The 23,563-nt window shown below is 35.6% G+C and overlaps 1 protein-coding gene across 3 annotated transcripts in view; it reads left to right on the forward strand.

Annotated features, from left to right (window-relative positions):
* Positions 1–23,563, forward strand: part of N (neurogenic locus Notch protein) — a 282,796-nt gene that overhangs the window by 171,188 nt on the left and 88,045 nt on the right. For all 3 annotated transcript variants that reach the window (XM_012289665.2, XM_076531387.1, XM_012289668.2), the window contains 2 exons: positions 6,275–6,631; positions 11,054–11,209. In XM_012289665.2, coding sequence (XP_012145055.1) covers positions 6,275–6,631; positions 11,054–11,209 — 513 coding nt within the window. The remainder of the gene's footprint in view (positions 1–6,274; positions 6,632–11,053; positions 11,210–23,563) is intronic.

Here is a 23,563-nt window from a genome sequence, read left to right on the forward strand (position 1 = left end):
TTTTTCCCTGCTTTCATTCTGCTATGAATTTAGTCAAAATGACTTTGCTCATATTCTTGTAATGGACATTCTATCCTAATAATGTATACTTCGAAACAGGTTATAATTATTTGTCAAAAATGCAAATTGCTCCCTGTACCTACACTTTGCAAGGCACCCTTGTACACTCAAAAATCCAGGTCCTAATTACAAGGACTCATTTCCATAAAGTTCCCGGAATTCTGTCAAATGGAGGCGAGTTCATAATGGAAGTAGCCGTTGGCGAAAGCGCAGACAAATGGAGCGTGCGATGATTCGCGAGCGCAAAACTAAAGAAAAAAGCTCACGCGAGATGCGAGCGGCGTGGGTGCGTTGGAGAAGGATGAAATAGCTCCAGCACTTATAAATCAACCTGGACGGAGGCCCATAATTGCAATTGTCCATGAGCCTCACCCCAGATCGGAACGATCAACCGCCACGTGTACGTGTGCGCACATGTGTGTGCGTGTGTACGTGTACGATGGGTGCAGAGCAGACCCTATTCGACCAAGGATACGTATCCGTTACTTCGTTACAGATGCAGGGCCGTAACGAGCGGAACACCGGTATAAATTCAACGTACTCTGTTCCTTTTCTCCGTCTGTTCTTTTTCGGCGATTCGAACACGCTCGAATATTGCTACCCCCGAATACACCTCTCCCTTTCTTGAATTCTTTATTTTTTTTTATGTACGTTAACGGACACGGTAAATTACGAGACTAGGAATTCTATCATTTAGAGAATTAAAGTAGTCGTTAGTTTCCTGAAATCTGAAGGCGGCACGACTAATTGTGGATGAAGAGGATAGCGAGCAAGGCCGGAATTTCGGGAATCCTGTAAAACGACGGGCAATTAGTCGCTGATTCGGGGTAGCGGATGATTTCATTCACCCACGAAACGCAGTGGCGTAACTAGCATTTCTCTCGCGGGCTATCAACTCTTACAGACTCAAGGAGACGCCTCAGTTATTAGGGGCAGGGACTTTTGAACATTTTGACTTGGAAATTTAGAAATTGGTGCATATGAAAATTTTGGAGATTCGAAGGATTATGTCGGAAATTTACAAATCTGAAATTCTGGGAAGTTGAAAATTAGGAAACTGAGAAATTGAAAAATTAGAAAAATGGAAATTTAGAAACTTGGGAGATCAGAAAATGATTTGTAGATTCTTAGATTTGGAAATTAGAAAATTTCGAAATTAAAGTTTTAAAAACACAGACATTCAGTAATTTACAAATGTAGAACTCTGATAACATATTTTAAAAATTAAAAAGTCTAAATATATAAGCTTGAAAATAAAAGAATCTAGCAATTTAGCAATCATCAAATTTTTAATCAAATAATCTCTACCATAAATAAAATATTCCGCATGCACGCGGAATTCACTGTTTACGCCAATGACCCGAGAGAGAAGAAAGCAGCGAGTTATTCGTCCATAATCGTTTCAGAGGAATTTACGAATTTCGACTCGTGTTCCATCATGAAAAGTATGTAGATGGTCGCGTTTCTCTTGAAATCGCAGGGTTCTCACGTTGAAAAAGCCTTCTCGAAACCCTTTGACCCCGCGTTGCATCGTCGTGGCTTCTTTTACCACGAGGATACCCATCATTTTGTTTCCTCCGTAACTAGGAAGTGTCCTTCCGATTCGTATAATGTAACCACTCTGTTTCCTAGGGAAATGGTAGCATTACAAGAACTCGAAATTTTAGTGATATTGATTGTATATTTATTTTTCTCCAAATATTCAGATACTCAAATAAAGTTTGATATCCTTATTATTACTTTTGACTGAAAACTTGTGATTTTGTGTTGCGTATGTGTTAATTTTATATCACATATGTGTTGATTTTATGTTACACATATGTTGATTTCATATGATATATATGTTTATTTTGTATTACATATATGTTGATTTCATATTACATATATGTTGGTTTCATATCATACATGTGTATGTTAATTTTGTATTACACATATGTTGATTTTATATCACATACGTTGATTCTATATTATATATACATACATTGATATATTACATATACGTTGATTTTTGTATTATACATACATTGATATTATATTACATGTACTTTGATTTCATACTACATATGTGTTGATTTTGTATTACACATATGTCGACTTCACATCACATATACGTTGATTATCACGTTACATACACCTTGACTTCACATTACAAACACATTGACATCACATCACAAAATCAGTAATTATTAAATACACATGTACATATGATTTTGTATTTCATAAACAGCAATTTTGTATCACATCGTCACAAAAGACAAAAATAACGTGCACACCCTAAATAAACCCAACTTAGCCATAGAGGGTGAGCTTTTTATATCCCCCTTATTACTGCAGAAAAAAGGTCAGAAAAGCATTGAAAGGACAGGGAACGAAAGCCGTTGCAAATACGTGCATTTTTCAACGAGCATCAATGGTCTGGCTGTCTGCCCTCGGCCGTATCGATATTAGAGGCAATCGATTCGTTCTGAACCCGTGACGTAGGTTCTTCTTCTTTATGCCGTGTTGTCCTCATCCTCCAACACGGGTTCTTTAAAAATTCCTTTTTTTTATTCCGCTGTTGCAATTTAAGAGAAAACGATGATGTCTGGACGCGTAGAGTACAGCTCGTAAAAGTTCAATTTAACGAGGAAAGGTGAAATCTACGTTTCGCGTAACGCTGCCATGTAAATTCGTGGCCAGGAAAGGGTATTATAATCTGAATTTTACGGTGTAACAGTCTCACGGTAGCGTGTAAACCGCTCCCTCCGTAATCCGGTAACTCAAGAAGGGAAACCTCCTTGAAATTCCAGTTTCGAATCTCTGCCGAAATTTACTGACGGAAGCCTTGCTGGGGAACCATTTGTTGCTTCGCCAAATTGCTCTGCAGCAATTTCGTGTCGAACTCGAAAAAAATTCAGGAAAGAAGTCTTATAACTGATACATAGTAACACGACATGAATTTTACCTCTCTTGTTAGGTTCGGAAGCTTGTAGTTATTCGTGAGTGTGAGTGTTCAATTTTGATGGACATATGTAATTTTTAATATGTGAACATGTAAGTCATTTATTGACCAACTTATCACTTTAACTACCTTGTACCATATACATATATGTTTATATTACACATATATGTATACATGTGGACATGCATGTTATTACACATATATGTATACATGTATATTATTACACATACATGTATGTGTACTTAAACCTTGCGAATCCAACACCTATATTATTAATAATTTGTTCAGTTACATAACTGGAAATACTCATATTAACTACTCGAAACTATGGACAAAAACTATAACAAAATATTTTGTACAATTTTGGTAACTATTAAAAATAAAAATACTGTTTAATAAGATTTTTCTTAAACTGTTTTCTTGAACTGTTTAATAAGTTCTTCAGTATGACAACCAACATAATAAATTGACTGAATGATTTGACACCATTTTCCATCATTTTTTAATAATAAATATTATCCACATACTAAATGCTAATTTATAGTAGAATTCAAAATAGATGTTCAGATTATTTTGAATATATTTTCTGAATGAATGAGATATTTAAATATTTTCCGTTCATTATGAATTAATAATATTGGATAATAGAAGGTAGATTATAAGATTGTAAGGGGCGATGAACCCCCATGAGGTTCCTCGACCGATTTACTTTTGCATCGCTTTAATATTAATGTTTGCAACCTGGTATAATAACGTCGTGGCCCATACATACGTATAGGATCCACATTTTTTTTGCTCTCGAACGAAACTATGGACTCTCGTGTCGGTGAGGATGCACAGGAAGTTTAGTTAACCGCTTTACCGAGCATAAATTATGCACGCCATTAGAGTCGGTAACCGTGGTTCATGACCAAGTTTGCATCGCTGGACAACCAGTGATACGGATAGATAAACGCGGAAGAACGTGGTGTGTATTGTTCTATATAATTTTTATTTATACGCAGAAAAGAAGATCTCGAAATGTATCAGAAAGCGTTTCATCAGATAGTGATTTATTATGGATTTGTGGGTCGTTAGATTTAGGGTGTCATTTAGGGTGAAATTTTGGGGTATAGATATTTTGAAATTTTGAAATATGGGAGATTGGAAGTGTGGAAATTTGCAAATTTAGAAATTTAGAAATTTTGAAATTTGTAGATATGGAAATGTAAAAAAATTGAAATGCGAAAATTACAGATTTAGAGATTTAGAAATTTAGAAATCTGGGAATCTAGAAATCTAGGAATTCAGAAATCTAGGAATCTAGGAATCCAGGGATCTAGAAATCTAGGAATTCAGAAATCTAGAAATCTAGGAATCCAGGGATCTAGAAATCTAGGAATTCAGAAATCTAAGAATCTAGGAATCCAGGGATCTAGAAATCTAGGAATCTAGAAATCTAGAAATCTAGAAATCTAGAAATTTAGAAATTTAGATATGTAACAATCCACAAACTCAAAAATTAAAAATTGTCGACTTGTGAAATTACACATCAGTCTCCAATCGCAAGTACCTGAACTTCACAAACGAAGATCACTGACCTCGCTCAAAAAATAAACAACCATCAAAAAATGAGCAAATCTAAATTGTCAAATACTTCTTTGCTTCCGTTCGTGATCTGCACGATCACAGACCGCCTCGAATCCATTTACCATAGACTGAATATTTATCTTACTTGCGACTAGATAAGGTCCAGAAAAGACGACTCGTTGAAAAAGCCAAAGGGGTTTTCAGTTCGCTTGTGAATAATCGCGCGTCATGCTACGTCGATCCTATCGATCCTTTCTATGCACCGCTTTTTGCGCTTTCCAAGCCTTACACCACAGCGATTTTCGTTTAATTAAACACCGTTCGTTTCTTGCTATCATATCGATCACTTTTCTTCTATGTTTCTCCCTTGCTTAACTTCGAACACTTAGAAATTTTCGCCCATCATCGTAACGCTATTTGCTTACCGTTTATATACACGCTACTCGATACCGTATCGATTGATCGATTTCACAGTTATCAAGGTTTATCGTTTTATCTACGTCTTCTTCCTGCATCGTCCTTTTCTCTAATCTACCATAAATTCTACTGAAGAAACAACGTAATAACTTCGTTAAAAATGCCGCGGTGAAGTAGCAAAGAAGCTGTGGCTTAAAAGTTAATTTTTAATAGGGGGAACATGGTTGCAGCAGTAGAAATAGATGTTTATAGTCAGACATTACATCTATAGACACTACATAGTTCGTCAAGTATAGCTCGTTTAACTTTTAAAATTGTTCTAGTTCATTACATTATGTTAGATATAATTCTAATTTTATGTAGTTTGTTCGTGTCATATATTATTGTCGTATTAAGATGTTTCATATTATTGATATTATTTTTGTTCATCATACTTATGTTATGTAGTATGTTCATGTTACTAATGTTACACATGATGTGCATATTAGTGACGTCATACATTATGTTCATATTATTGATGCCATACATTATGTACATATTGATAATATCATACATTATGTTCATCTTATTAATGTTATACAGTATGTACACATTAGTAATGTCATACATTATGTTCATGTTATTAATGTTATACATTATGTAGATATTATTAATGTCATACATTATGTACATATTAGTAATGTCATACATTATGATCATGTTATTAATGTTTTACATTATGTGCATATTAGTAATGTCATACATTATGGTCATATTATTAATGTTTTACATTATGTGCATATTAGTAATGTCACACATTATGATCATATTATTAATGTTATACAGTATGTGCATATTAGTAATGTCATACATTATGTGCATATTAGTAATGTCATACATTATGTACATATTATTAATGTCATACATTATGTTTATATTATTGATGTCACACATTATGTTCATATTATTGATTTCATACATTATGTTCATATTATTGATGTCATACATTATGTTCATATTATTGATGTCATACATTATGTTCATATTATTGATGACATATATTATGTTCATATTAATAATTTCATACATAATGTTCATATTATTAATATTTTACATTATGTTCATATTACTAACGTACGAATGTTAAATCAGTTACCCTCACCAACAAAACTGTTAAAACCAAACCCAACATTTCTCACCGAACCCTATTCAATCCCCAACACCTGTTCAAAAACAGGATGAAACATATTCCCATTTTTATCGATCCCATATGAATCTTTCTAACCAGACGCGTTTCTTTTGTTCCAGGATTTCGTGGCGATCAATGCGAGGAGAACATCGACGATTGTCCAGGGAATCTCTGTCAGAACGGTGCAACCTGCATGGACAGGATAAACGAATACTCCTGTCTGTGCCCGCCATCGTACACGGGCACACAATGCGAGCTCGATGTGGACGAGTGCTCGGTCCGGCCATCCTTGTGCCACAACGGTGCCACGTGCACCAATTCTCCTGGCAGTTATTCGTGCATATGCGTGAACGGATGGACCGGACCCGATTGCAGCGTCAACATCGACGATTGTGCAGGAGCCGCCTGTTTTAACGGCGCTACCTGCATCGACCGCGTCGGCAGCTTCTACTGTCAATGCACCTATGGAAAGACTGGTAAGTACATCATGATTTACATGAAAATTGCTCAGAGAGAGAGATCAGATAGGGAAAGAGACAGAGAGGGACACGGACGCAGAGAGAGAAAATATGGATACAGAGAGGAAGAGATAGATCAGAGGTAGAGATAGACAGAGTATGGGTAGAGCAAAGACAGAGGAGAGCATAGAGATAGAAAGAGAGAGACAGGTGTTGTAAAGTGCTGAGTTGTAAAGACACTTTTGGGTTAAGGGATTAGACAACTCTTGCGATAAGGTAGTAGTTTTGCGATAAAGTAGAGTGACAAGATTACTGAGAAAATTATACAAAATTTTGATAAATGTTGTTCACAATTTTCGAGCTTAAGTAAGTTTATTTTTGAAGTACAATGAGATTTGAAAGAGGAAGGTCGAATGTGGTAATGAACAATACGATAATACATGATAATTGATCCTGGAATTGTGTCTTATGAGACTTCGAACCCGATAAGAAGGCTTATGACGCGTTATGCATCTCGAGCGCACCGGGCAGGTGTATCTGCACGTGCAACAATATGATGTTTCCCCGCGGACCCTGAAGGGAGGCCTCGGAATCCCAAGATTCCGGAGGCTCCAGGCTAGCCTTACCGAGCGACGACCTTGAGGACTGAAAACGAGTTTCTGTCCTTACTTGCCTGCCCTCGAGGCCGAGAGGACGGTTTTCAGATCGATCGTACCGACAGCGATCGCCAAATACAGGCATCCTTCTTTCGTCTCGGCATTATTGCGATTCTTGCGATAGAACCACGACCTTATACCTCGACCGGCGACTTTTTCACCGGCGGAACCTCGGGAAATCTTAAATGAAGGAATTCGCGCGCGATCGGCGTTCCTACGCGAAGGGACGTTTAAGGGAAGCCTTCGAACGGGCTTTTGAACGAAACGCTTCTTCTAACATCTTTTTGTGGATTGAAACGCGGGATGCTGACGTGTCGGTTTGTTTTAAATGGTTGATTGAAGCGGATACTAGGAAGAGGCACTTTCTGATCCATGGATGAGCAATCTGGTCTAGCAGTTTTAGGGTATACACTGTTTTTTAGATTCTGAGTGGTCGGGTGATTCAATTCTGTACTAGGAATAGCTCTACCTGTAGTTTCTGTTATTCAGGAACCATTTTGTTATCTAGTACTTTTAAGATCAAAAGACTTTTTCAAATTCTGAATGATCAAATGATTGAATCAATTATTAGAAACAGGTGCATCTCCATTTTCTGCTTCACATATGAGCTATCATCTTGTTACTTAGTACTTTTTGGATCTGGACGAAGAAACTAAATTTGTTCCATAGACAAAAATCCTCTTAAATACATCACTACCCAAGGGGTTAACTATCCTTGTATATAACAATATACAATATATTCAGAAGTATGTTCTCTAATATTAATCACAAGAACAAGTATCAATATTCATCAAGTTCTACCTACAACATCTTTCATAAACATTAAAAAAGTACATTTTTCACACATGACTTAAAAATTTGTTTTCAAGATTGAACGACGAAGACTCGAACGATTACTCTTTCGAGGAGAAAAGTGTCCCAGCAGAAACAGGAACACAATTACCGTAATTTTTTCTTAGCCTCCGTATCGCGTTAAGTGTTGAAACAGTCCGTAACATCGATCGTTTCCCGTTACGGGCTACATCATACTAGTTGTCAACGATTTACGATCTCATTATTTTGAAACGGTTTAAGCAACGCGTACAAACTAACGGGTTTATAGCACGTATACGCACGTGTAATCGTGCATCTTGTTCACTCTGGTTTATATGCGAACATCTTAGACATCCGTGTCCCGTTAGCGAGATACCCGCGTTCGAGTGGCATTGTTGCCGATGACCAACAAACGACTTCTTGTGTCTCGGAATAGTTGGAGATGGATACCGATCTATGCCATTTGCGCCTTGTGATTTTTATGTGGGAGGAAATGTGGTGGAGCTATTTGGTCGTGGAGGGTTTCTATGGTGTCATTTAGGATTTGTAAGTTTGGGGATTTAGGGATTTAGGGATTGGAGAATTTTGAGATTTGGGAATTTGAGGGTTGAGTTAGTTATTTTGGCAATTTTGATATTTGGGGTTTGAGGAATTTGGAGAATGTAGAAATGGGGGATTTGAGGAATTTGGACAATTGAGAAATTGGAGATCTGAGGAATTTGGGAAATTGTGAAATTGGAAGTTTTAGAAATTTGGAGGATTGAAAAATTGGGGGTGTTAGGAATTTGGAGGATTGAGAAATTGGGGGTTTTAGGAATTTGATAGATTTAGAAATTGGGGATTTGAGGAATTTGAGGACTTGTGAAATTGGGGATTTTAGGAATTGGAGAATATAGAAATTGGGGGTTTTAGGAATTTGATAGATTTAGAAATTGGGGGTTTGAGGAATTTGAGGAATTGTGAAATTAGGGATCTTAGAAATCCGAGAATATAAAAATTGGGGGTTTGAGGAACTTGATGGATTTAGTAATTCAGTATTTTAGGAATTTGTATAATTTAGAAATTATGGGTTTTAGGAATTCGGAAGCTTTAGAAATTGGACATCTGAGGAATTTGAAAATTTGAATACTTCGAAATTTAAGGAATTGGAAATGTTATGAATCGAGGTATTAGGAAATGTGAGTAATTTTAAAATTGAAAATTGAAAATTGAAATACTTCCAAGTTTAGGAATTCAGTCATTTGACAATTTAAAAATAAGTCAAAGTTCAAAATTATAGAAATCAGTAAAAAGAACCCAGAAACTTTGAACTTTCAGAACTCTAAAAATCTAAACATTAGAAAGTCTCTAAATTTACCGACCTCAAACAAGTATTTCCCGAAACATGAATTCCGATCCAAAAAAGTCTAATTGCGCGTAACAGTAATCTTTAGCAGACAATAAGCTAAAACCATTACGCAATAAATAAATTAAGAATCCACGGCAAGCTTCTTCCACGCAATTCAGATAGGAATTCCTTAGATTTCCACATGTTAGGAAGCAATTAGGCCGACTTATCGTGTAAGTTGGCTAGCATTTCCAACAATTTACTGAATAGGAATCCGTATTGAACGATCGAGAGCCGTTGGGATTTGTCACTTCTCTCTCTTCCACTCGTTTCATGTTCAACGATCCTCTTGTAGAACTTTTCTGGCCAGGTTATGCGAACCACCAAGCAATACAGACCTTAATGATGTCCATCTTTGGTGGTTGCCGCCGTGTTTGGTGCTCGACGATCGACACTTTTGTCCTAGAAACGCACGCAACGGTCCATTAACAGGCCCCCTTCAAAATGGCCGACCGTTGTTGCGTTCATTTTTAACCCTTTGTACTCAAAGCATTTTTTAATATTATTATGTACAGTTCACTTAGTGCAATTTCTTTGGAACAAAATTTTAGTCAAACTTTCTGAAGTGAAACTTTAATCAAATTCACTGAAATGTAATTTCAATCAAATTAACTGATGTAAGATTGGTATCAAACTGACTGAAGTAAAATTTGCATCAAACTGACTGAAAAAAAATTTCAATAAAATTGAGTGAAATAAAGTTTAAGTCAAATTGACTGAAATATGTAAAATTTCAATCAAACTGACTGAAGTAAAATTTGCATCAAACTGACTGAAACAAAATTTCAATAAAATGGACTGAAATATGTAAAGTTGCAATCAAACTGACTGAAGTAAAATTTGCATCAAACTGACTGAAACAAAATTTCAATGAAATTGACTGAAATAAGTAAAGTTGCAATCAAACTGACTGAAGTAAAATTTGCATCAAACTGACTGAAACAAAATTTCAATAAAATGGACTGAAATATGTAAAGTTGCAATCAAACTGACTGAAATAAAATTTGCATCAAACTGACTGAAACAAAATTTCAATAAAATGGACTGAAATATGTAAAGTTGCAATCAAATTGACTGAAGTTGAATTTGTATCAAACTGGTTGAAATGAAACTTAAATCAAATTAATAGAAATAAAATTACAACCAAATAGACATAAATAAATTTACACTAAAATTGACTGAAATAAAATTTAAACCAAGTTGACTGAAATAAAATTACAATCAAACGGACTCAACTAAAATTGATCAAATCAAATAGAAATAAAATTTGAGTAGAACTAACTGAACTGAAATTCAGACAAAAGATAAAGTCGAAGTTGCATTTTGTAATAAAAAAGTACAAATTTTGTAGAAAATATATTTAAATAACCCCTCTGGTCTTGAACTCTCTGATCAATATATCTCTTTCAGTAATCTTTTGATACAATTACAAAGTGTCGTATTTTGAAGTATAGTGTCGTATTTTGAAATTCCGAGGTAGATCGTAGGAATGTATGTTGCAATGAAGTCCATTGAGTAAAGGGTGAACGACACGCTATCTTGTGTATACAATCGAAGGATAAATCGTTGTATTCCGGTTTTCAGGACTGCTGTGTCACTTGGACGACGCGTGTACATCGAATCCTTGTCACGAGGGTGCGATTTGTGATACCAGTCCCATCAATGGATCGTTCACTTGTTCCTGTGCCACTGGGTACAAGGGGGCAGACTGCTCGGAGGACATCGACGAGTGCGAGCAGGGTGAGTAATTGTACAACTTTTATTACTTTATTTTATATTTGTCATATTCGAATTAACATGTTCGCAAGACTAATCCTTTATTCTTTGTACGAATTTCCTATCGATTTGAGATTTCTCATCCACTTTTCTGTTTGACAAAATATTATATTTGAGAAGATTCATAAATTCATACACGTTTGCATTGCAACTGAGAACATGTACTCAGTTCATAAATTCGTACACGTAAATGTCTCGATACAATTGTACGACGACGTAAGTCACTTACGAATTAACCCCTTGGCCTATAACATCAAGCCGTGACGCACGTTACAGTTAAAATGTGAGAAACCTAAATCATATTCGTATAAACTTGAAGTTCAATACCAATCGTAATTTATATAATCGAACATAGCTAAATCAGAAATATACCTAAAATTTCAACGTTCTTTTTTCACCTCATTAATTTTGATTATTTACTCCACAATAATAATTAGCCTTTAAAACACCAAAATTTACATTTGACAAAATTTTATTTACACTTTCCAAAAATACAAATTTATGAATTGATTTTACCTTACATGAATTTTTGCCAAGAAAATTTATCATCTCACATGATAAACATTCTCGTGAGTGTAAATATGACTACCCAGCAAATGAATAAAGCGGACGTAAAATATATTGTTCACGGCTGTTATTAATTCGGTGATACGTCTACGGGTAATATTGATCTAAAAGATAAACCGACTAAATATGTAATCTCGAAAAATTGCGAAAGCAATCTCGCTTCGAGACGAAAGTAATGAGTGCTCCTCGCCTCGCGGTGCCCCATCCAGCACAGTTATTAATGATTCGTCTGATCTAAAAATGCTCGATGATGATTTCGCGCATGAACGGACAAGAAAAATCTCTCGAACATCTCACCTGATAGATTTTATCGGCACCGGATGGTCTCTGTTTCAAAACACTGTCCGAGAATTATAAATGAACTATATTGCGTTCATTACAACTAATTTATTATATTTGTTTCGATATTTTTTGTATTTATATATATACATTTTTGATACTTTAAATTTATATTTATTTTTGATACTTTAAATTTATATTCATTTTTGATACTTTAAATTTATATTCATTTTTGATATTTTAAATTTATATTCATTTTTGATATTTTAAATTTATATTCATTTTTGATATTTTAAATTTATATTCATTTTTGATACTTTAAATTTATATTCATTTTTGATATTTTAAATTTATATTTATTTTTGATATTTTAAATTTATGTTCATTTTTGATACTTTAAATTTATATTCACTTTTGATATTTTAAATTACTATTTATTTTTGATATTTTAAATTTATATTCATTTTTGATACTTTAAATTTATATTCATTTTTGATACTTTAAATTTATATACATTTTTGATACTATAAATTTATGTATACATTTTGAATACTTTAAAAATTGAATAATAATCGAATAACATTTTGAGTTTCATACGATAAATACTTGGATAATATATGAATTATATAATCATTTCATTATTTGCATTTCATTATTTCACATTCTTAAATGTTTATTTCCTAACAGTCAAATAATACTCAGTGTTGTGTCACATAAATCCACAAGTCTGATTTGTACGATTTATTATACAGATCTACCACTTACTCCAACGAGAATTTCCCAAATTGTAAAAGCTTGTTCAATAAAAAGAAAAATATTGTAAACATTGATAAGTAGTAACGGTAAAATTTTTAACTGAAAAGATTTTCTATGATTTTTTAATGATATCAAAGTGTTAACATCGTTGAAAGTTTGAAATGGAGTTTCAATGATCTTGATCAGACAGCCGAATATTCTTGACCCCTTTCGATTAGTCGAATAAAGATCGAGATTAAAAAGATCGTCCGAGCGGCACAATATCTCGTTAAGTTTGATACACGATGTGCGAGTCTCAAAATAAATCATTGACTTTTGACGTCTGGAGAAAACGTTCATTTCGATGAATATTACGCCACTGATTCTTTTTTGCTTTAATCAAACTTATATTGTTTAAAAAAGCTGCTAGTTGTCAATTTTTGACGAGGGTAAATAATCGCGAAATATTCATTAAACATTTTTGTTATGAAAATTAGGTTGATTAATATTTAATCTCTGTGCTACGTCTTTTAAGTCAAAAATAAATAAATAATGTAATAAGAAGAAATATAAAAGAATCAGAGTCAACAGGTATCAATAAGAATTCTTTATAAGAAATATAAAAGAATGAAAATAACAAAAAAAATGAAAAATAAATTCGCTCGAAGAATTTATACAAAATATAAAAATAAAAAATAAAAGAAAAAAAAATGTTAAATATTGCAGCATCTTCAAACCATTACTAATCTTGCAATCATAGAGATTAGCGAATAAAAATTCAAATAGCGTTTTGAATAAAAATTCCTGAGCAAATTCTCGAAAGCAAGAAAGAAGAAAGATATCGAAGAGCACGCAGGTTCTTTTGAAACATACATATCTCGGCTCGTTCGCGATCTCGTTCTCAAAGCATTCCACGCGAACACCTGTAGGGTGCAGTGCACCTTAATAAGTATCCTTCGAGGACTCCGTTTCCTTTCTTTCTCTTATTTCCCTTTCGTATGCTGCGAGGCAAACTTGTCATTCGTAAAAGCTTTCTCCCTCTCGTCCGCATCGTATTTTGCGATGCGCAGCTCGCGATTAGAAGGGTGCCAGTCCCTCTGTTAGGACAGCTACCATTATTAATAATTCCGGGTATAATTGATGGTCTGTCGAGGATGTGTGTTTCAAACGACCGATATCCATCGATCGACAGTTGTCTCGGAACCATTTCATTTAGCCACCTTCCTTAAGAATCATTTTATAATTGCAAACCTTGGATAATTTTTTAATCACAATTTTTAAACACAAACATATATTCAAACTTTATTTAAACCTTGAATCATGAAACTTTTTAAGCAAGTCAAAGATGTTTACCTAACTTAAACTAAATAATAAACATTATAAATTTACTTAAAAGATCAATAAACACATAAAAAAGTTCATAATTGAACAAATGTAGTTTCGCAACAAATTTTGGTTTCGAAACAGCCTTGGATCTGAAGAATCCAAGGTTCATGATTGTATAAAAAGATAAGCTCGACCAATCATGCTGAAATATCTCATTCGAATCGTAATAGCTTTAATTAGTTGGCGTTATTAATGCATCGAAACAAGAGTGTAATGATAGCGAGTAAAGTGTCCCTCCAAACGAGCAAGATTGTTAACGCGTTCACCCCCGAAATCCAATTAATCCTCGGTGCCGGTTGATTAACGCGACTCGCTAATGCGAGAAAGCAAGCCTCAAAGAGGGGACCAGCGAACACGTACGGTTACAAAAGGAGAGTTTCCGATTATTAATGAAGTGTCTTTGTCTGGAACGAAACGTATTAACCGGTGCGTTCACCTACGGCAGGCGGTGCGTATTTATTATCAGACCCAACGAATGAAAGGGATTTACTTAGATGCATTTTCAACTGCTTCTCCTTATTCTTCCTCTTCGCCTTCTTTATATGGTTCACGGTTTCCTTTTCTAAACGAGGCTGAAACGATCTTCGTTCGAGCCTCTTGTTCGCTGATTTTACTTTGTTGGACTTCGTTAGACTTTATTTCATGCTGTTGTTGGATGCACCTAATGATCCAACTCGGATAAAAATATCAGGCTACATATTTGAAATAAGCCTTTTATGAGTACAGTTTCTGAGTAAATCCTACGAAAATCTGAGGAAAGCTTGCAGAGAGTGTCTCATGTCAGTGTTGGTCATTAGTAGTGAAGTATAAGAACGAAAAATCTGAGGAAGTTCAAGCAAATATTTGTTGCAATTGTACAAATCGATCTACACGCAGATGTGAATTTCTCAGAATTTGGATGTGGATACGTCACCCAGATACCAACACTATTTTACTGAAATAATCAAACAAGTACCATAAGATTAAAATTTTTAGAATTTCATAAAAGTTCAAGCTAAAACCACCTGAACCACCTAGACCCAATAAAACTTGCAACAGCGTCAATCCAGTCTATCAAAAGAAATAAACTGACCGACGATACCGAAGTATTAATCTGTACAGGATACAAGTAACACGCAACCCGAAGAAACTGTTGCAGGCATATCCTGTTGAAAGAATGGTGCACCTTATAAAAACGTTAAACGCTATTTCTATCCAGTTCTATTACGACCGTGGTAAAAAGCAAACCGCTAATATTAAAACAGAACGGAGGACAAAAAATGAGTCGGTAACGTAGCGAGAAACAGCATCGATTTCGTTTTGCGTTAACGGTGAATCGTCTTGTTACCTTACCCCGTAGCCATTACCATTTTTCCCGGTTCACGGGTGATCGAGCACGGCCACTCTATTTATTTCCACGTCAACGATCGACACTGTTATGTTCCTCGTACGTCATAAATCGAATTCCGGCCGATAATGCGGCGAGATAAAAGCTTCGAGGTGTGTGGGCCTCGCTGGGCCTCGATTCGTCGACGGACTATTAATTAAACCGCGACTACTGCCTGTCTACAGGTTAATTACTTACCCGGTTACTTCTGAACCTACGGGAAAACCAACGGTGAATTTCTACCCACTGTTTTTGCGAAGGTATTTTTGCAAATGGCTCGTTACATGTGCTTTGAAGTTAGAGTGGAAGATGTGGGATCAAATAGGAAGTAGGGTTCGTGTGGGACACATAGATTCTTATGAGACACTAGGATCTTTTGCTATGAGAATACATTTAATTTTAATCTAAACATGAATGTTTACAACTTGATGGACACCTTTTACCCATCTTCCATGAAAATTCATTTCAATCTCTGATCCTCCTAACATCTCAGAAAGACATCATCAATACTCAAAGTCCAATATGAAATGTTATCCACCTTCATTTACCCAGAAATTATCAAACATCCACCTGTCCCTTAAAGCACATCCTTACATTTTGACTCTTATACTTTGACATCCCTTGAACGATGAATTTGCAAGTATCACGCAACGTACACCGCAAAGTATTGAACCCACGTGCTTTTATTTCGGAAGATCAGCACCGTGTTTTTCAATCGGTAAGATTGACGGGCTACCGGATAGTCCTCGTGATAGTTCCACGGAGAAAGCATTTCTGCAGGTTGGGTCGACTACTCTGCGCCAGATTTCGGCCGTTAAACTTTTTTATGACCGCATAATGAATGAAGGATCCGAGTTTTTCTGGACCCATTCGAGAACCCGTTCCTTTGGCCCGGTAGACAGTACCCGTGTGTCATGCTTCGAACGCGAGGATTGTAATTAGGAAGACATTACTCAAAGAGGGCCTCTTTCCCCCTGGGGACGATTCTTCCTATCCGTCTTTATTTTCTTCTTGTTCCTCGTCCTCCTTGATGGCTCGCGGCTTCGTTTCGGAACGAGCTATTACCTGCTTCTGCAAAACAAATTGTCAGTCAACGGTATGAATAAATTGTATGGTAAATATCTTTAAATCGCATGTGAATTCCTCGGGTTCGGTTCGTGGCCCCTTTTCCTATTTTCTTTCGAAATTCCAGAAATGTTAAAATTGCTTCGTTAATTTACTTCAAAGACATGTGCCAGAAATTTGTATTTCAAAGTGAAATTTTTAATCTTAAGCTGAAAGTGCGTGAGTTAAAAGTCATGTCCCGTGAAAAAGCACCTGTGTACATTGCTACATCAACAGTCCCAAAATACTCCACATAAGAAACGAGTTGACAATTTGCACTCTGCGTTCGTACAGTTAATGACCCAGATAAAAATTCACCAGTCTGGGAACCTCAGTAACAGCATCCGAAACAAAACATGCCATCAATATCTCCTTTCACCGTTGATTGCAATTTTATTCAGCCGATTAAGGTGATTCATGAAAATCCTATCATTTCCATTCGAGCATGTCGTTCGGGTCGCGTGTTTTTCGACCGCGATTCCCACAAAGGAAAAGCATCATCCATCCCCGGTGGACACCGGGTCGACTAATTTCAGGGAACGGGTTAATTTATTCGTCGTTGTTCCCAAGAGGGACGCCTGTCCCGAGATAAGCTCGTCTTATTTCGCCGCGGCTCGTTTCTTGCAATTCGTCCGGCGGGGATCGTTGAATCGCGAAGTAGAAAGACTGTTCTCCGGACTTTTCCCTGTGTGCCCGCGGCTTATAAATATTTACGCTGGAATTCTTGAAAACGTCGGTCCATTTGCAGCGGAGGACCACCGCCAACCGCGTCGTTCGGTGTTGAATTACATGCTCGGCCATCTTTTCGACCGGGACCTGAAATTCTCTTGTGCCACGAAGGTGACACCGTCCAGACGTCATAATTCTTGACAGAGTTTACCTTGAATTAATAACTCTCCGACTTTTAGCCTCGTGGGTGGATGGATGAAATCATACATTTTCGATAAAAATTTTTATACACGCGGGTTGGGTTTGCTTCTATTGGCATACATTTTGGTACGTAACATAACTTTTATGTCGATACACCAGAACTACTTGTTGGAGAACTTATTACTGGAATTCTTGTTTCACAAATCCTGACTGGAAATAGATTTGGACTCCTACTCTTTGAATCACAAATTTCCAAAATTAAGTGTTATATATTTTGTTATAGTATCACAGCAGAAAGTTTAATATATCTTTATACTTTTAAAGTAAAATGAATATCTCAATATTGTGGTCAGTCAGGCAAATTTAATATAGTAGCCTTATATTTTTAAAGTAAAATGAGTACCACAGTATTATGTTTCATGGCTATTTTATGTACGTCAATATTACATAAAATAATACTAGTAGACTACCTAAATTTAAGAGAGAAATATTGCAAATATTAATAAAACAAATTTGACAAAATGAATTTCTTCAAAACCGAAATTTTGCAAAATTTCGAACGGAACTTAAACTAACAGAACTTAAAAGATAGTTTGCAGTTACTTTCTGTTCATTTCTCATCACGGTTGCACGTATTATCCGGCGAATTATACCGACAATAACGAAGATCCGTCTGTGTTACATATTTATAGTGCATCGAAGTTCTCATAATTCTCCTGAATAATTCTTGCGATTACAAGGAAGATAAGCGGTTGCGAAGTTACGTTATCACATTATAAAGGTTATTAAAAAGAATCATTTTGTTGAATACCGCTCATTGTCTCACGTTCTATTTAATTTAATCGGTATTCTATCGTGAGTTAACACACTGTACTGTTGGCATCCCGTGAGAGCTGCGGTAGTTTACAATATTACGATATAATCTGAAAATCAGATAACATGAAAGCTAGATGACGTGAAAGGAAATGTAAAGTAATCTTTCACGAGGAGCACAATGATAACAAGATAACAGAAATTCATCTTTCATAAGAAACTGAATAGAACGTATTTGATTTTCTGTATATAATAAAATAGCGGTTCGTTTGTGAAAAGTATTTCTCCACGAAACAATCCTGACGAAACATGAAATAAAATGTTCATAAAAAAAAATATTATGAAAAATCTCTCTCCGTTAAGGAAATGAATAAATGAGTAAGGACTTTGAAGATCAGGAAATGGATTCTTTGAATAAATTTTTTTAAACTTACACGATAATGAAACAGTCATTCTTAAACAAAAATAGATTAATAACAATGTAGACTACCAAAGATATTTGAATAAATTTCTAAATAAAGAGAGACCGTAATATTACACTATACATGTGCTTGAACCAATAAGGAACATCAACTTAAACCAAGAAGATGAATTAATCAACAAATTTGATTTCTACAACGTCGAATGAAAATCTCAAAAAATGAGTCTAACACAGTACTTGCTGAACAAGTACGAAAGAACGTAATTTGTTGAATAATCTCTTTCGTCTGCACATGCGAAATACAGAAAGAAGAAAAAGGCTTGAAAAAAAAAGAAGAAATTGGTCCGTGGATCAAGTTGCTCTTTACGTGCGGCACATAACGGGCTTCGTGTGAGTTCCGCAAGCTCGTTCATTGCGTGCCAATGCAAACAACGTGGTAAACGCGTAACGAAATCCCTGTTGTTTCGTGTCGGAGCTCCGTGTTCCTCAGGATTCGGGCCTTCTTCTTCGTTTTCGCGGCGAGGTTGACTCGGCCGGATCTCCATGGAGAGGAACCGGGGCTCCGTTCGCTACCTGCAGGCTAAACAAAGACCCATTGTTACACCGAAATTCGGCAACGTCGCTCTGACAATGGTAAACCGATACGAGCTAAGGTAGTTCGTATACCTGGCTGGATCCAGCATACCTGTAGGCACCTTCAGAATCCAGGCTAACGCTGGAAATTATCGACGGAACGTGACATGGAAAATTTTTCTCAATTGCATTACGTTTAGACTTTGCTAGCTTCAGAGTTAGCTAGTTGATAGTTTCATGAGGTGTTTTATAAGAGAAGGAATTAGGGTATTTTATTGTTACTTGATTACAGACGTATCCTGTATTTAGGGAACGCACAAATTTTCAAGATTAAAATTAAAAAATTTGAGAATTTAGGTTACTCAAAGTTGAACTAAATTGATCTTCAACTTGTAGGACAAGTATTTGACAGCTAATTGTATGGCATGCAATTATTTAGCAGGTGATTATATGACAAGTAATTATGTGACAGTACTTATTTAACATATAATTATTTTCCATATAATTATTTCCAATTTTCAATTAAAGAAATTTCAGTTAATTTTCAAAAATCCTTCAAAACCCTCAAATAAATTTTTCTAATCAGTTTGATATTATTGGATTAAAAACTTAAAATTACTTTCCAATGAACATTTTCATATTTAATGTAAAGGTATACAAATTTTAGAACCTTACTACAGCAAGAGCACTACAGACTACTTCTGCAACGTAAACATTCCCTCCCAATTTCAAAACGTTTACAATTCAAGTAAATTCCACTCGAGCAAACTTTCAAGAGTCACTCGAGTATTCTCTAAATTCAAAAGCAAACGGAAAGAGGATCAGAAAGTTTTTCAAGTACGTTGCAGGACAGACATAATATTGTTAATAAGCTTTTGCCGGAAGTGGAGGCTTAGGTTCTTCTGGTCCGGTCAGTTCTCATGCGAGCACTCCGGTGGCGCACGAATCTAATTAAACGTTAAATTGTTATTTTAAGTTTAATAACAACCATAATGACCTCGTGCTCCGGGCTGTGCTCTGTTATTATCTAGATTGCATATTTTCTGGTAGATTAAGTCTCTTAAGAGCAACCCGGCGCAAGAAGCGCGGGACGAGTTATCTCGCTACCGGCTACAGCGAAACTCGCAAACTACGCCTTGCAGCGAGTACGATTGATCGATTATCCGCGATATTATATTCGAGGACGCAGGCTGTATTACGGAATCAAGCGCGATCCAACAGCTATGGATAATGGTGTACAGAAATTTCTGTATTAAAGCAGACAGCGATTAAATCAGATATGAATTTTGCTAGGTCTAATCGATTTCTTGTCGAAAGCTTCTTCTTTGCATTTCTTCAGACTGCTAACAAAACCTTGTGAGCTCTTGGAGGATCTTTATACTTCCGTATGTGGACATGTTTGCTTTTAACCTCGTATGTGTCACATATGTGAGGTACAGTTGGAATGTGATAGACTCGTATGTTGACTGCAATTGAATTTTGCGTGCAATTCTAATGATAATATTCATCAAGGTGATACAATTTGTGCCTACAATTTATGATGAAAACCCTAACATTTTAATATTCTACAGTTGTCTTCTTAGAGCATATAAGGTGCTTCTGTATGTGGACATGTAGTTGGCTTTTAACATCTTACGTGTCACATACGGGACACTGCAGATGGAATATGACAGACTCGTATTTTCACTGGAATTGTTTTTGGGGTTCAATTCTAATAATAATATGTATTAATGTGATACAATTTGTTCCTACAATTTGTGATGAAAACGTACCTAACATTTTGACATTCTTTAGTTGTCTTGCTAGAGCATCTTTAGAATACTTCCGTATGTGGATATGTAGTTTGCTTTTAACCTCTTTGTGCCTACAATTTGTGATGACAACGTACCTAACATGTTGACATTCTTTAGCTGTCTTAACATCGTAAAAATAATTAGGAAGCTGTGAATGACATAACTGCCTAGAAATTTATAGGTTAAGAGGTTATGTTCATCAACCAATCACATTCATATTACCACTGTTTCCTTCCCAGGCTGCCGTATAAAATTATTACGAATTAAAAATAAGTAAAACTAATTACCTAATAATTACCTAAAAAAAATCAAATCAACAAAGTCAAGCTTGAAAATACGGCGACAAAACTTTCCATGCATTCTACAAAAAGAAAGGCAGCCAAAACAGCACTCTTCGCGCAACCTTTTTCATAATCTGTTCTTGTCATCGCGTCTCGACCTTGTCGTCTCGAACTCGCCGACCGATTCGTCATCCACGTTGCTCGATCGCGAACACGACGGAGCAATGCGTTTCTTGCTACCGTGTAAACACGCGTGCACCCTTGCTCCTCTTTTCTACCCGGTTTCTTCAGGGCTCGGTCAAACGTCGCGCATGGCGACAGCAATTACCTGACCAGGTCGGAAAAACCGTGCTCCGGCGAATTACACGAGACCGGTATGCGAACGTGCCAGAACCGAACACGCGCGCTATATTTTATGAAACGGCCATCGCGATAGCGAACGCTCTTTGAACATTTTTTCGAAATATCGGTTACGGTGTAATCGCGCGTTGTCCTGGGAAACGATACGCGTTCGTGTTGGTCATGAAGAACCGCTTGTTTTTCGATCACATTAGCATTGTGCGCTGGGGAACGATGTCGAATCGTCGCCCTGAGCGGCGAACAGAGAATTCCGTTTCTAACGGAACAACATTCCTTGGGATTTTTAAGAGATCAAGACACTCGGTGCAGGACTTTGGATATGATATTTCAATTTTGGATATTTCGGATTTTGGTTATTTTAGATTTCAGGTATTTCAGATTTCATATGTTTCAATTTTTGGATGTCGAGTTTCCAAATTGTCCAGTGTTGGATGTCGAGATACACTTTTCGGATTTAGGATTTTTTAAACATTCATATTGGCAGATTTATGAATTGTCAAAGGTTCGAATTTTCTAGTTTTTAGATTTTTAAGTTCTGGTATTTTGGAATGAGTAGATTTCCAAGTTCTCAAGTCAAATTTCTAGATTTCCAAATTTCTCAAGCTATTAAATTTCCAAGTCCCCAAATTTCTAAATTTCCAAATTTCTCAAGCTATTAAATTACCAAGGCTCCAAATTTGTAGATTTCCAAGTTCTCAAGTTAAATTTCTAGATTTCCAAATTTCTCAAGCTATTAAATTACCAAGGCCCCAAATTTGTAGATTCCCAAGTTCTCAAGTTAAATTTCTACATTTCCAAATTTCTCAAGTTATGAAATTTCCAACTCCTCTTTATAAATTTCCAAATTCTCAAGCTATTAAATTTCCAAGTCCCCTTTGCAAATTTCGAAATTCTCAAATTATTAAATTTTCAAGTGCACAAATTTCTAGATTCCCAAGTGTCTTTATATTCCCCAATGCAAAATTAATAACATAATAATAAAATCATAATAATATTAATTGTGCTACACACTTCATCTCTTTCATTAGCAATTGCATATATCAAATATAAATATTCATTCCCAATAAATAAAATACAAATTAACAAAGCTCTCCATAATGTTCTGACTTACTCAAAGGCATTGATAAACTTAATCAAACACATCCATAAATCACAAATATGATTACATAATATGTTTCATATAAACAAGTTTACTAGACAACACAACAAGTTATTACAAGTAGGTGACATACGATTGTCTCCTCCATGCAACAGACTTAATGAAATTGCAGTGAAACGTAGTTTATTTTGCTGCAGTCATTCTAATTACTAGTATATAGAAACTTTCACTGGTGAAGCGTTGCATGTACAACAAATGCGTAGACAGAAGGTGTGTGAACTTCCTCGACTTTTAGTGAAAGCAGGGAGAGGCGTGCTACTTGAAAAATCTGGTTGAATCACATAGAATTCGCTGCTTGGCAGATATGTAATTCCAGCAGACAATTAACTAGGTGTAAATGTTGATTCCGTGTAATTTCAATGATAACATCGTACAGTACTGTTGTACTGTAGATGTAACAAGTCCATATGAAGTTTTTGGTTCATTAGTGCAATTTACGTCGAATAATGAAGAATTATTTTTCTTCCTAATTAGGTGATGATGTTCGATAAAAAATGTTGGGTCACTCAAATTTATGTGAGGGGTTTTTTATATTATTTCTTTCAAAATGTATTTTGTTTTTTAACAGTTTATGTGTATTAGACTTTATACATTAACTTACATTACACTTA

This window comes from Megachile rotundata, chromosome 4, assembly GCF_050947335.1.
Source record: "Megachile rotundata isolate GNS110a chromosome 4, iyMegRotu1, whole genome shotgun sequence".
Classification (NCBI taxonomy): Eukaryota; Metazoa; Arthropoda; class Insecta; order Hymenoptera; family Megachilidae; genus Megachile; species Megachile rotundata.